Source organism: Notechis scutatus, chromosome 4, assembly GCF_049901735.1.
Source record: "Notechis scutatus isolate UNSWTSFEM ecotype Mainland chromosome 4, rNotScu1.2, whole genome shotgun sequence".
Taxonomy (NCBI): domain Eukaryota; kingdom Metazoa; phylum Chordata; class Lepidosauria; order Squamata; family Elapidae; genus Notechis; species Notechis scutatus.
In genome coordinates this window covers 150521090-150534497 of record NC_142012.1, presented here as the reverse complement: position 1 = coordinate 150534497, position 13408 = coordinate 150521090, and the positions used below count along the sequence as shown (strand labels likewise).

Sequence of the window (13408 nt, the reverse complement as noted above, 5' to 3'; positions counted from 1 at the left end):
CTCCGTGGCTAAAACACTAATTACCAGAACCAAACGCCTGGCAGACAAGACACACATTAAGGCTGAACTATGCACCCTGACTAAAGTACTGACAGCCAACGGCTTCCACAAAAGCAAAATCACCAGCTTGATCCACAAAAACACACTGAAACATAATAGAGACCCAGAAGATGAACAGACCTATGGAACAGCTGTCCTGCCCTACATAAGAGGTACTACAGACAAAATTAGTAAGGTACTACACAGACATCACATCAGGACTGCCTTCAAAACAGACAGAAAAATAGCAGCCATCCTTAGCAACCCCAAAGATAAAATTGACCTGGAAAACCAAGGCATATACGAAGTCCCCTGTGCATCATGCCCGGCCACATACATTGGACAGACCAATAGAAGAATAAGTACCCGCCTGGATGAACACAAAAATGCAGTCAAAAAGCTGGAACACACTTCCTCACTAGTCCAACACATGGAAGCTACAGGTCATAACATCAACTTCAATGGCACCAAAACCCTGGCCACTATGGAAAACCCTAGCCACAGAGTCATCAGAGAAGCCATAGAGATTGAAAAAAGACCAGAAAGCATGAACAGAAGAGATGATTCCACCAGGCTGTCAATCATTTGGAAGCCTGCACTCACAAACAAAAAAATCTCCACACCACAAGCCAGGCAAACACCTGGGCACAAACAGATCCCCCTGATACCTCCAGCTCAAACACACCCCAACCAGGCACCCAGATGAAACCCAGCTTCCTAACTAATGATAGCCGTCCATTTACCCGAAGCCAAGCTGCACTAAAGGCCTCCATTAAAGTAACACAATGCTGCCAGCCAATCAAGATACAAAAAGAGCCAAAAACAGACAGAAGATATCAGAGACACCCATCAAGCAGAACACAGCAAACTCCGAGACCAATAAACACAGACCAAGACTCCCAACCAATCAGGATGAAGAAAAAACCATTCTGGCACAGCAATAGGCTGCCCCAAATTCAAATCTGAAACTACTGTAAAAGTCTGACTCACAGATGGACACAATACAGAAGCCTGATGATGGCAGATGAGATTCTGCTGAAACGTTGCTACAACTTTAAAAGAACTACAATGACGTGGGAAAATACCCGAACCAAGCCGAACACCATACATGTAAGTACCATGAAAACTTAAGAAAACATATATATATATATATATATATATATATATATATATATATATATATATATATATATATATATATAAAATTGTTTTTGCTATGTTTTTAGGATTTTTCTTTTTACATTTTTAAGGGGAAGTAGCAAGCAGAGTCTGAATGATGAGATCTACATGATATAAAATAGATATTAGAAATTTGAATGTTATAATTTTAGAATGCTCAAATTTAATGTTTAATGAAATTTCATATGATAATAACAATAAGACTTAAAGGTGTTGCACTCCGATTGGCAATCATAGAGGGAATTTTGCTTTTTAAGAATGTTGAAAGAGAACATAATGAAATTGTAAACAAGACAGATGAAAGTATAAGTATAATGAATAAAAAGATATAGAAATTTAGGTAAAAGAAATACAATTAAATAAGAAGAAAATGAGATAATCATAAAAGAAAATTAAGAGAAGTAAAGGGAGAAATAGTGAGAAGTTGGAAAAAGAGTAATAAGGTATGAAGTTGAATATATGAATATGCATATGAAATTGTGACTGTATGGAAATGTGATAACCCGGAACCATGCTATACTCAAATAAGTGTTTTATTTGTTTTGTTAAAACTCAATAAAACTTTATTTAAAAAATCATTTGAAAAGGAAAAAAAGGTCTCAGAAAAAAAGTCAAAATGGCAGTCATGACTGTAAAAAGTTCCAACTCCTTTTTTACATGCCATGTTGACTTTTTTGACAAAAAAAGATACCCCTGGAAGGTGAGGCTATAGGTAATACTTGACTTACCACCACAATTGAGCCCAAATTTTCTGGGGTTCAGGAAAACATTTGCTAAGTGAATTTTGCCCCATTTTATGACCTTTCTTGACACAGTTGTTAAATGAATCACTCCAGTTGATAAGTTAGTAACCTGGTTGTTAAGTGAATCTGCCTTCCGCCTTGACTTTGCTTGTCAGAAGGTCGCAAAAGAGGAACACATGACTTTGAGACACAGCAACAGTCATAAGTATGAAGCAGTTGTCAAGCATCTGAATTTTGATCACATGATCATGGGGATGCTTCAAAAGTTGTAAGTGTGAAAAACAATCATAAGTCACTTTTTTCAGTGCTGTTGTAACTTTGTACAGTCACTAAATGAACTGTTGTAAGTCGAGGACTACCTGTGTTGTAACCAAGTAGCTGAGGAGAGAGGATTTCAGTTGCCATGTTGAGTCTAGATGTTTGTACTACAACTCTCACATCATATGGTTCAACTATTCAACTACTATCGAGAATTGCAGTCATGTTTCTGGTGGGCCAATTATGTATCTCAGGTGGACTCAAAGAGTAATCTGATTCAAGTTGTACTTCAAAACAATCTACAAGGGAGCTTTGTCCTGCTGTAACTCTTCTACAACTGATGTACAATAACTGAATACCTTTGAACGTGGCTATGTATACAGCACTCTGCTATGCCTTAATACTGCTGTTACAAATGGACAATAGTTTATATATTCCTCAGGACTTCAAATAGTGGCTCTTTCCCAGCTCTGTTAATTGCTTGGGAGTTTGGGAGTGTTCTCAATTTGTTGTTGCTGTTGGATGCTAAAGGGGCAGCTGTAAGCCGTAGTTCCTGTGCTATCAATTGATATCCCCATATGTACGCCTTATTTGAGCTTTGCAATAGTCATTCATGTTCTGGTAATATAGGAAATTAATTACTGGAACGTAGGCAGGGGAACAATGCCCTCAACTTTAACTTAGAAAGCTGCAGTTGCTGAAGGATGCAGTTGCCTTCTGCTCAGGTGTTTGAACTTATATTCCACAACCAATTAAACACCTGCTTTTGGCAAACACAGTAGCATCTCAAGCAGTGGCCTTTTTCATCACCTGCTACTTATTTTTCCAACCAGAATGAGAACATTCTTCATGTAAATCATGTGTTCTGCTACTGAGCCTTTAAATAAGACAACACATATTATTATACCAACCTGGCAAAAGGAAAAGGGTTCCAATGTGCTTAAGAGGTGGCTCTTTTTTTTAACAATCACTAGATCAGTAACTATTAGAACAGGTTGTACTGAGTGATGACCAGTCCTCATGTTTATGATGGTTGCAGTATCACCAGTTTCATGGGATCATGCTCTAGGTGCTCAAAGGTCAAGTCACAGGTTAGGACATTTGTCATGTCCCTGTTGGAGCCTGAATCTGTGGAGGAGGACGAGTGGGAGCTGGAGCCCATGAAGATCGAGGGGGCGTCTTTGTTGGCTTTGGAGGAATGTAGGGTGGAGCAGGCCAAGGCAGCCAAGGCCCCTCAGGATTGGGGCAGCTTGTTAGCAGGGAGGAACAGGGGCAGGATTATTGAGAGAGGGCAAGCAATGGATATGAGGAGCAATGGAACTCAGGTGATGATCAAGGACCGCCCCCTCTAGATCCCTGAGCACGGAGAGTGGAGGGAAGACGAGAACAGTGCAGGCTGACCCAATGACTCTGGAGGAGAGCACCCCATCACTTTTCACAAGGCACACCTGGAACTGAGATTTAAGGAGACACTATGGGAAGGGGCATTTGTTGAGAACAAATGCTGAATTGGAAGAGTTTGGTGTGCTGGTACAGACATTTGGAGTTTGCAGGACTGCTTGCTTCTTCCTGATTTCGTGGACTCAGTGCCTTGTTCTTGATTACATGGACTCAGTACCTTATTCCCTACTTTGTGGACTCATTGTTTGTTCCTTGTTTCGTGGACTCATTGTTTGTTCCTTGTTTTATTCCCGTTCCCTTGTTTTGCTGGACTAGGCACAGCCAGTGGCTGTCGTGTGTGTATGTACGTGTTTTGCTCTGGAACTTGCCAAAAACATGGGAGTGTTTGGGGGAAATTTGGAGCATTAAAAGGGAGTTTGAACTCTGAGCTGGCTGTGTGACCTTTGTGTCTTGTCCTGAGTCATCACAACATTGAAGCATCCTGCAGTAATTGTCATTTGCAATCTTCATACTACTGACTTGTGACAAGCTCAATGAGGAAGCCAGCAGGAAGGCACAAATGGTGAGCATGTGACATGGTGTTTACGAATGTCAGAGCATCAGCTTAAGAAAGGGAACAAAGAGTGCTAGAACTATGACTAAATAATGTGGTCATATGACATCATGTTTTATTATCATGTTGCTTAGTGTCAGAAATCCGGTCTCAAGTGAAAACTAACTGTACTAGCTATTGCCCATCTCTGAAGGCATAGGAAAAGATATTTCTTCCAGGTCCAACCTTGTTGTAAAATATATAGAATTATGAATCTCATTGTGGCTGGAATGGATTGTACACATTTGATTTTGCTACCAAGATTCTAACAAAGAGCAACCATCCTTTTGATCCAGTTTCAGCAGGTTAGCCTAACATGCCAAATATGTTGCCATGATAAATACTGGCAGGGGAACATCTGGAGAAATATTACTGCAACATATTTGAACTAAATGATCACTTAATCATTTTTGTCAGTTTATGACTCTTGGTCTTAAAAGCATTTATTTTTTTTCCACCAAGGCAAACATTTATTTTCTAGAACCAATGAGAATTCTGCCATGTTTGTCAACCCTTGCTTTTATTGTCCTTTACAATTTCTCTATTGTTCATTTTCAAATCGGCATGGGATGAAAGTTGCCCGCTTCAGTCATTTCCCAATAGTAGGTTGTACTGAGGAATTTACTGGCTTTAAAGACCACCCAAAATGCAGAGACCACTATCATCAGAGTTCTTAAAATGCCTTGAAGGTGGTTATAAATTCTCGCCATGACTCCAAATCTGAGTTACTGTTTTTCCAAGATCTGAACATGATTCAGTGTAAAGTTAAATTCTTGAGAAAGAAGCTTCTTCATTTCAGAAAATATCTCTCTGCACATATAAAGCTGTCAACCATATGTATATGAGAGAACATTTGCATACAGAAATGTTTTGCATGCATGGAAGCTTATTCCTTATTATAAAATTGATTTGAATATGGCAACTATAGAAAATTTAGAACAGAATATTATTTAAGAGCTGAAGGGTTCAACCTTACATACATGGTAGCCACTGGTTATTTAACTATAGTTTGTTGAATATAACTCTATTGGCTAGATTCACGTATAGATTCATCCATAAGCCATGATTTCCAGTTAGGTTTATCCAATAGGATACGCCAACACAGTAGTAATTAAATACAGTGTGTGAATCCAGTCTAACGGATTTCATTTTGATAACAGCCCACCAATCAAACTAGGTGGTTCAGAAATTGTTAACAGTTTTGAGGCACAACTAATTTGTTCCACAATTTGGAACTGAAAATCTATAAAAAAAATTGAAAACTGAGCCGCATATGTATCACAGGGCTCCTGTTTTTGACAATGACATGTGGAGCTTCATGCATGCATAAAGTGCTCTGCTCTGATTTTGTTGATATAGGTAGAAGACCCAAGCTCTTATTCCAAATGTGTAAGATTGTTGTTGTTCAAACATAAATAAATCACCAAGTGTGTAGCGCAGGTATTTTTTTCTTTAATAAATCTCAGAGATTTGCTTACCTGGGTTTCAAGTTCTTCACTGGCCACAAGGCCAGAGTTTCTGAAGGAGTAATCTACAATGATTCTGTACTGTGCCCGAGGCTTTTGCTCCTGAGCATACCAGGTACCAGTGCCTCTTTGCTAAGATGGGCTACAGGGTCAAGCAAGGGATCAAGCTGCTGGTATGCTGCCTTTATGCTGCCCACCAGTCTGAAACATCTGGATTTGGATTTGTTGTTTTTGGAGTCCCCACACTTTTTGCTGTTGCCTGATTTCAGCCAATACTTTATACTTTATGGTTTGAGAAGGCTTTGGAGCTTAGGTATACATACAGTATATTGTAGGCATTTAGCTGTAGAGAAGGAATAATAAAATACAAGTCTCTGAATATGTTCTAACTACGCCTTTGAAGTTCACCTGGTTTAAATGAAACTTCCTTCATCCATTGTGTTTTGTGTGCTTATTAGAAAGCCAACTCTATAAAGCAATAAGATAGGGGCTTTTTAACCTGTCAATGCATTTACAAACAACAATAACAGCACAATGTGGATTTTAACTTGTTAGCAGAAGCAGGCAATAATAAGAATGCCGTATGATCTGGATCCACGAGTAGAGAAATGAAGTACTGTACATGCTTATCTGATTATATTAAGGGTTCTCATATGCTTCTCTTTTGGGAGGAGAGACGCTATTTCTGATTACAATAGATTCTTCCACACCTGAGAGGATAATCTTTGTGTACAAAAAATGTATCTGCAAATACAAGCAGATGCTTTTATTGTTCTGGATTTAAACAAGGTACCAGGCATACCATTGGCCCCATCTCCCCTTCTGCAGACAATCCAGAGGAGGTAATCTTTGAGTTTCAATTGTAGGCAGGAAATATTTCATCACTGTGGCCAGCTATAGTCATTATTTTGTAACAGAGAAATCAGTAAAGTCAGTCTGAGGCTAAAGTCTGCTGTAAAATGAGAAAAAAATCCTTTCAATAAATACAATGCTTTCAAGTTACTTCTAAGCTACATAATTAATGCATAATTAAAATAATAAAATAATATTGAACATTTGGTTCAGTCAGCCAAGATGAATTAATTATTAATTAATAATAACTAAACACAAGGCAAGTAAGTGCAACCGTAACATTTCACTTTTCTAATGCACTCTTAAGTGCTTAAGTCTTCCAGAAGATGAATAGTTAGGGTGCTAGCACAACTTCCAAAGGAAAGTATTCCATAATAGGAAGGCCATGACAATTTAAATATAACTCCTTGTGTCCTTTCTCCTTCTAGTTCAGGGCTGGGGAAATAAGATAATAGATAGTAGACAAGAAGGCAGGCCTCGTTGCAAAGCCATAAAGGGTTTTATACATCAAAAACAGCATTTTGAACTTGTACCTTGAAACAGTGACTGTAAACAAGGGTTATGTGATTCTGGTGTCTCCAATGCATCTTTATGCAAGATGCTACATTTTCCCCAATTTTATTTTTCAGTCTGTAGTTAAATTCCTACCACTTTCTCAAGTTTCCAAATAAGTTGATGAACAAGGAAGAAGCACTGACAATTTAGGTCTGCAGTTATAGCAGGGATACTCCTCATACTTCAGGCATGACTCCTTTGAGGTTGCAATTATTTCTTCGTGGTTATTGGAGTCTCCCTTGACTTTATCTATCAAACAACATAATAACAGGGGTTGGAAAGGACTTTGATAGTCTTCTACTCCAACTCCCTGCTCAGACAGGAAATTGTATGCCATTTCAGACAAATGCTTGCCCAATCTCTTCTTAAAAATCTCCAGGGTTGGAGCACCCACAGCTTCTGGAGGCAAGTTCTTCCATTGGTTAATTGTTCTGTTAGGAAAGTTTTCCTTAGTTCTAGGTTGGATCTCTCCTTGATTAGTTTCCATCCATTTCTACCTGCACTGCCTTCAGGTGCTTTGGAATATAGGTTGACCTTCTCTTTGTGGCAGCCCCTTAGATATTGGAACACTGCTATCATGTCACAACTAGTCCTTCTTTTCAATTAACTAGATACACCCAATTCCTGCAACCAAATGCAGAAACACTTGATGGTGAAGATAAAAACTATTGCAAGCATGGTTTAGTGTTGCAATAGGTCAGGGGAGGCTCATTATTCAAGAACATTTTTAGGCTTGGAATCCTATTGGAGGCTCTGAACTGTTTTCTTTCTCCCTCAACCTAGCCAACCATATAGCTTTGCTGTTTGTGGCATAAACTGAAAGCTTGAAAGCTATCTTTAGTTTCTTGAAGGAAAAGTGGAGTATAAATCTAATAAACTAGCGGTAGATGAAGACCATTTAGCTCTCTCAACCCACCACAGTTTCTCATCTCCACCATGGATACAGATGGGAAGGAGGAATTAAATAATTTCTCACTCTCTTCTTGTTCACTTTCTTGTTTTTGTTTTGAGCTGATAGTGTTGCAGATTTAGAAAGAACATAATCATCTGGAAAACAATAACCATTTTATCAGGACTCAGGCAGCAACTTACTATGAATAGCTATTGGCTCCATCATTCAAACAAGCCATCTATACTGTCCTGGATATTGCCAAAGGTAGAACATTAAGTGGGAGAAAAAAAGTAAAGATAGCACACTTTATTTTTTTAAATTATTGATTCTACTTTAACTAATCACCAACTGAATGCCTGGGAGTAGCTTTTGCTTTTTCCTTAATGGGGTCAAAGCAATAGAATTAGTGAATTAATTATTAGTGAGTGAAAAAAGAATTCAATTACAGAGTCACAATCCTACACATCTTGACAATGTTCCTTAATGAAGCACACACAGGATTGCCATCTATGCCGTTTTCCCCCATGCTTTATTAATAAAGTGTTTTTAATCTGTAGAAGCATCAATACAATTGCATTTTTATGAATATAAAGCTTTTTTGAGTCAGGGAGGGATCTAAGTTACATACAGGAAAGCTACCAGTGTGGAAGGACATACAGATTTGTGTTGGACATGTTGCTAGAGTCTAGAATGGAAATCAAAGGAACAAGAAAGCTTTTATTGGTGCCTCAGTGCTTTGAGTGGGATTTTACCATTATTCTCTTTAACTGGACTCGGATGATATGGTTCTTATCTATTGAAGTTAGCCACAAAAACATTTGCTGTTTTTCATGAACAATCCAAGGAGCTGCACAGAGAATTGCATGATTTCCTGTTAATCTGCCCACAGGAAGGAACCTTGATAAATTATTAACTCCCCAATCCCCATTGACTATAAAGTACAGCCATTTAAAGTGAGTGACAGCTACTCAGTTTCAAATGGACATCACTGTTTTTGTTTTTTTTACTTCACAGCAGCAATTTACAGAAGCACATTTTAAATCTGCCTCTTTTTAAAGTAGTGCAACTTTTTTTTTATCTTGGCACACATCACTCACATACTCATTTGGAAGATTGGCTTTGAGATTGCATAATGGGCCATATTGTCTTCTTGGCAACAACATGGAATTAACTTGGGGGTGGTGCTCATCTGTTTCTTACCCAAGGGAGCCAGTGTTGTCCAAAAAATGCTTCTATGGTCATGTGGCTGGCATGACAATACAATGAATATGTGGAATGCTATTACCTTCCCATTGAAGCGGTACCTATTTGTCTACTTGCATTTGCATGCTAGATGGGCAGGACCTGGAGCAGGAATAGGATCTTAGCCCATCACAAGGTTCTTGGGTCTCAAACTGCCAAACTTTTGATTGACAAGCCCAGCATCTTAACTGCTGATTTTTAAAAAGTGGGTGCAGTGGGACAACTGTTAGGAAACACAAACAAGGCTAGAATGTTCCACAGGAATTATGTAACTTAAAGCTGCAGTATACATTGTCTTCACGCACTGCTATAGTACTGGGCACTTTCCCTACTTTCAAGACTTCATACGATCTCGGTCCCTGATCTTTTATAAATGCATTAGGATTAGATATCACTGTAGGCTTTCCCACATATTCCAGGACTCTTGCCTTTTCTGAAGCAAGACAGAGTTTGGTTCTAGAATAATTCTTTCTTAAAACCTTACAGTGGTGTATTTTCCTTGCTTAATCCTGAGAACCTTGTCTGTTTTTCCTGAAAGGGTCTTCCTCACTTCCCTGGCTTTTGCATAGGATTAAGTGGTAGATGAGACTTTATAGAAGAAAGTAAAACAGAGGGTTGGACCATACAGAGATGCAATGGATTATTTCCACCATGGGTTAGATTAGCATTTACCAACCTGGGCATCTTACAGTTTTTTTGTGGCATTCAACTTCCAAAGTTCTCAGCAATTGTTGAGGAATCCTGGAAATTGGAGTCCACACTCCTGAAGGTTGTCCAAGTTGGAAAATAGTGGCTTAGGTAACAGATGTCTAGAATTTTAGCTGTGGTACCAGCTCACAAAATAATAACAATGCTGAATTGTACATTTTATTGTGACACTTTGGGAAATGCACACAATATATGGGGAATGGTCATACTGACCAGAGTTACTTAATTCAATTTTAATTGCATTTAAATTAAAATAAATCTAAATTAGTTATGGTCTAAGCCTCTCTAATTTCTATCTAGGCCATTGTTTCTCAATCCTAGCAACTTTATGCTGGGTGGACTTCGATTCCCAGAATTCCTCAGTTAGTATGGTTTGCTGAGCAATTCTAGGAATTGAAGTCTATCCATCTTAAAGTTGCTGAGTTGGGAACACTGACTTAATCTCTTCCCATTTCTGGAATGTGTTCCCAAAAACATTGTCCAACACCTTGCCTTCTCATCTTCAAAAATCTGAGCACCTTGGGATTATTATCTAGGCTTCAAAGTGTCTTGACAATTAATTAACTAATTAATTCCCAATGGCACATAAGTATGTTCTACTACAGAAATTTGGAATGGCTTCATGTAAGAGGCAATTAGATATTAATTCCCAAGACAAGAAGATGGTCACTAGCATGGATATTTTTAAATTTTTATTTTAAAGGACCAACACAATAAATCACAAAGACAGCAACATATATTTTAATACTGAAAGCTTTCCTTCCACAACTATGGTCTGCAATTTCATAGCTGAAGTTAGACCTGGAAACGGTTTGTCTTTTTAAATAGTATCTCAAAGGTAACATTGCAAAAAAGGGAGAACTAAAAAAAAAAAGTAAACCACTACATGGAAAACCTTAAATACATCAATTGCAAACCCAGTGTGCTTGTTTTCTTTGTGAGAATGTGGATAAACCGTGGAGATATTAAAGTTCTTCAAAATCATGCACACTTGGATTCATCGCTTCTGGGTGCATTACTCTCCCCATGAAAACGATGGTACCTTAAAGAAAGCAAAGAAGAGCTATAGGAATACAGATTCCAAATAATAACAATAATAATTCCTAAAAACAAGTTCAATAGTGGAACAATTATCCATTAAGGAAATGGCTTCTGTTTACTGGGTAGGTTCAAGAAAGGAGGGGTTACCATCTTCAAAGACACTGTCTCTCCTGCTGGACTCAGGTCTCAGCTCTCCTGCAGGTTTCATTGTTAGGTAGTTTTCCTGAAAATATCATGTATTGGTTCCAATATGTCTATGGAACAATAGTAAAAACCAGCCCTATCGGTGGTGGGATTCAAATTTTTTTACTACCGGTTCTGTGACTGTGGCTTGGTAGGCGTGGCATGGCTTGGTGGGCGTTGCAGAGGAAGGATATTGTAAAATCTCCATTCCCACCTCTCATTCCAGGGGAAGGATACTGTAAAATCCCAATTCTCTTCCCATCCCACTAACCTGCTTTCCAGCTCCATTCTCCTGTGGAGGGCAACCAAAGAAGACCCAGCCGATCAGCTGGATGGGGGTGGGGCCAGTCAGAGGTGGTATTTGCTGGTTCTCTGAACTACTCAAAATTTCTGCTACTCCAGAACTGTTCTGGAGAACTGGTCTCTCCAAAACTGGTCAGAACCTGCTGAATACCACCTCTGAGCCCTATTCTCTAGAAGTACTTGGGGCAACTTGCAATGAATGAAGAAGATATTAAGAGACTGGTATGATGTCTCTCCTAAACCAAGTCCATACTGATTCTCAGATAGGATTATCCATCCACAAAAGAGCTATGGATGAAAGAACAAAGAACCAAAGCCAGTGTGGCGTTTAGAATATCTGGTGGTCCTTAGTAGTTTATTTTCATAATTGATCAGAATCCTGAGGAAGGAATCAAATGAGCGACAAAGAATGTTTTCTAATACTGTCTTATGGTATAAATATCTGAGTATGTATTTTATTTATATATATTTCAATCCTTTGTAACGCACTCACCTGTTATTCTGTTCCGAACCACAAAGAAGAATGGATGATCCACTATAATTTGGGGGTACAGCACAGCCATTCTACTAATTGCAATCATTCCTGGGGAATGGGAGAAAAAGAAGAAAAGAAAGTAAGTCTAACATTCGTTGGATATATTTATGCCCCACAATCTCTTTTTGCTGCCAATCCATTTGTCGCACACCCAAAATGCACAAACAAGGATTAAAAACCCATCATACTAACAGGGTTGTCAGGAGGCCCAAACCTAATCTAAAACCAAGAAAGATGTGGAAAGAAATGGATGTGTTTAGATATGTTCTGTGAATGATAAACAACTGGCAGCGGCACAATTTATTTTCACCACTTTGGGAACAGTTTATAACTTACAAACAAGCTGACTTGGGAGAGTTATTACATCCATTCCCTTCTGAGGGGAAATCATTACACTGGATAACCCTACCACCCATTCGGGTTATTGCTAAATACAGAACAGATGCCTTCAATGAAACATGTGTTATCTTAATCCTTAATTGGCCACAATAATTCCCAGGAGTGCACTCTTACTTTGAAATCTTTATTCTGATCCTCAGAATTTCCACTGCAAATGGATGCAAATTCTGATTTAATGCTTGCAAAATTTTCAAATGATATATTTTGGTAACCTTCGCTATCACAACAGTGACACGACTGGGAATATTTCCAACCAGAGATAATATTCCTTTTTGAGGTGATAACACTAACTCCCTGTCTTATAAAGAGGACACTGCCTACCACTCTTAAATTCTTTTTTATATTTGACTTAACCGCTGTGAATTGGACTGGTTTCCAATGAGATAAATCTCCTGTGGTCCTTATAATCAGATTCATCCCTTAGTCATTTACTTTGGTTTAGGCAAATCAGAATTTCCTTTTATCCGATATTTGAGATCTCTTTCAAATTCTACCTTGAGAGGCTTTTTAAAGGAAACTTGGTTTGCCTTAATGGCAGGAATGATGGAAGGCCCCACTTAGGAGGAAGACAGAAATGAGATTTGGAGAAAGGAAGAATTTGCTCCAGTAGGATGGATTTAGTGGGACAGTGGCTCAGTCATTATCACGGTTCATTACATTAATCTAATAAATTATCTCAAAATGACACAGCAAGCCACAGTACATTAGTCTCACTCTGTCTTTCTTATTATCTCAGCAATAGTTCCTGATTGGTTAGTCTGTTCCCCTGTTGTTATTTTCCTAATTACAACAATGAAAAAAGACTGTGGTTGCCAATGAAGATCTATGCCAGGGTTTTTCAAAACAGGTTCCATGGAACCTTAGTGTTATGAGAGATATTTAATGTGAGAAATTAAGGGTAAAAAAAAATCATTCAAAACACAGCCAATTTATTATTGCTAGAGCAATGTTTTCCAACCTTGGCATATTTAATATGAAAGGAGTTCAGTTCTCCACATTCCAAGCCAGAATCTCCTCTAC

General features: G+C 38.4%; 1 protein-coding gene across 4 annotated transcripts in view; it reads right to left on the bottom strand.

The window, feature by feature from the left end:
- Nucleotides 1–10604: 10604 nt before the first annotated feature.
- The window catches only part of SERPINI1 (serpin family I member 1), a 150416-nt gene continuing 147612 nt past the window's right edge, over nt 10605–13408 (bottom strand). For all 4 annotated transcript variants that reach the window (XM_087965281.1, XM_087965280.1, XM_087965283.1 and 1 more), the window contains 2 exons: nt 11948–12037; nt 10605–10969 (listed from right to left, as the gene is read on the bottom strand). In XM_087965281.1, the coding sequence (XP_087821407.1) occupies nt 10893–10969; nt 11948–12037 (167 nt within the window). In that variant the 3' untranslated portion in view covers nt 10605–10892. The remainder of the gene's footprint in view (nt 10970–11947; nt 12038–13408) is intronic.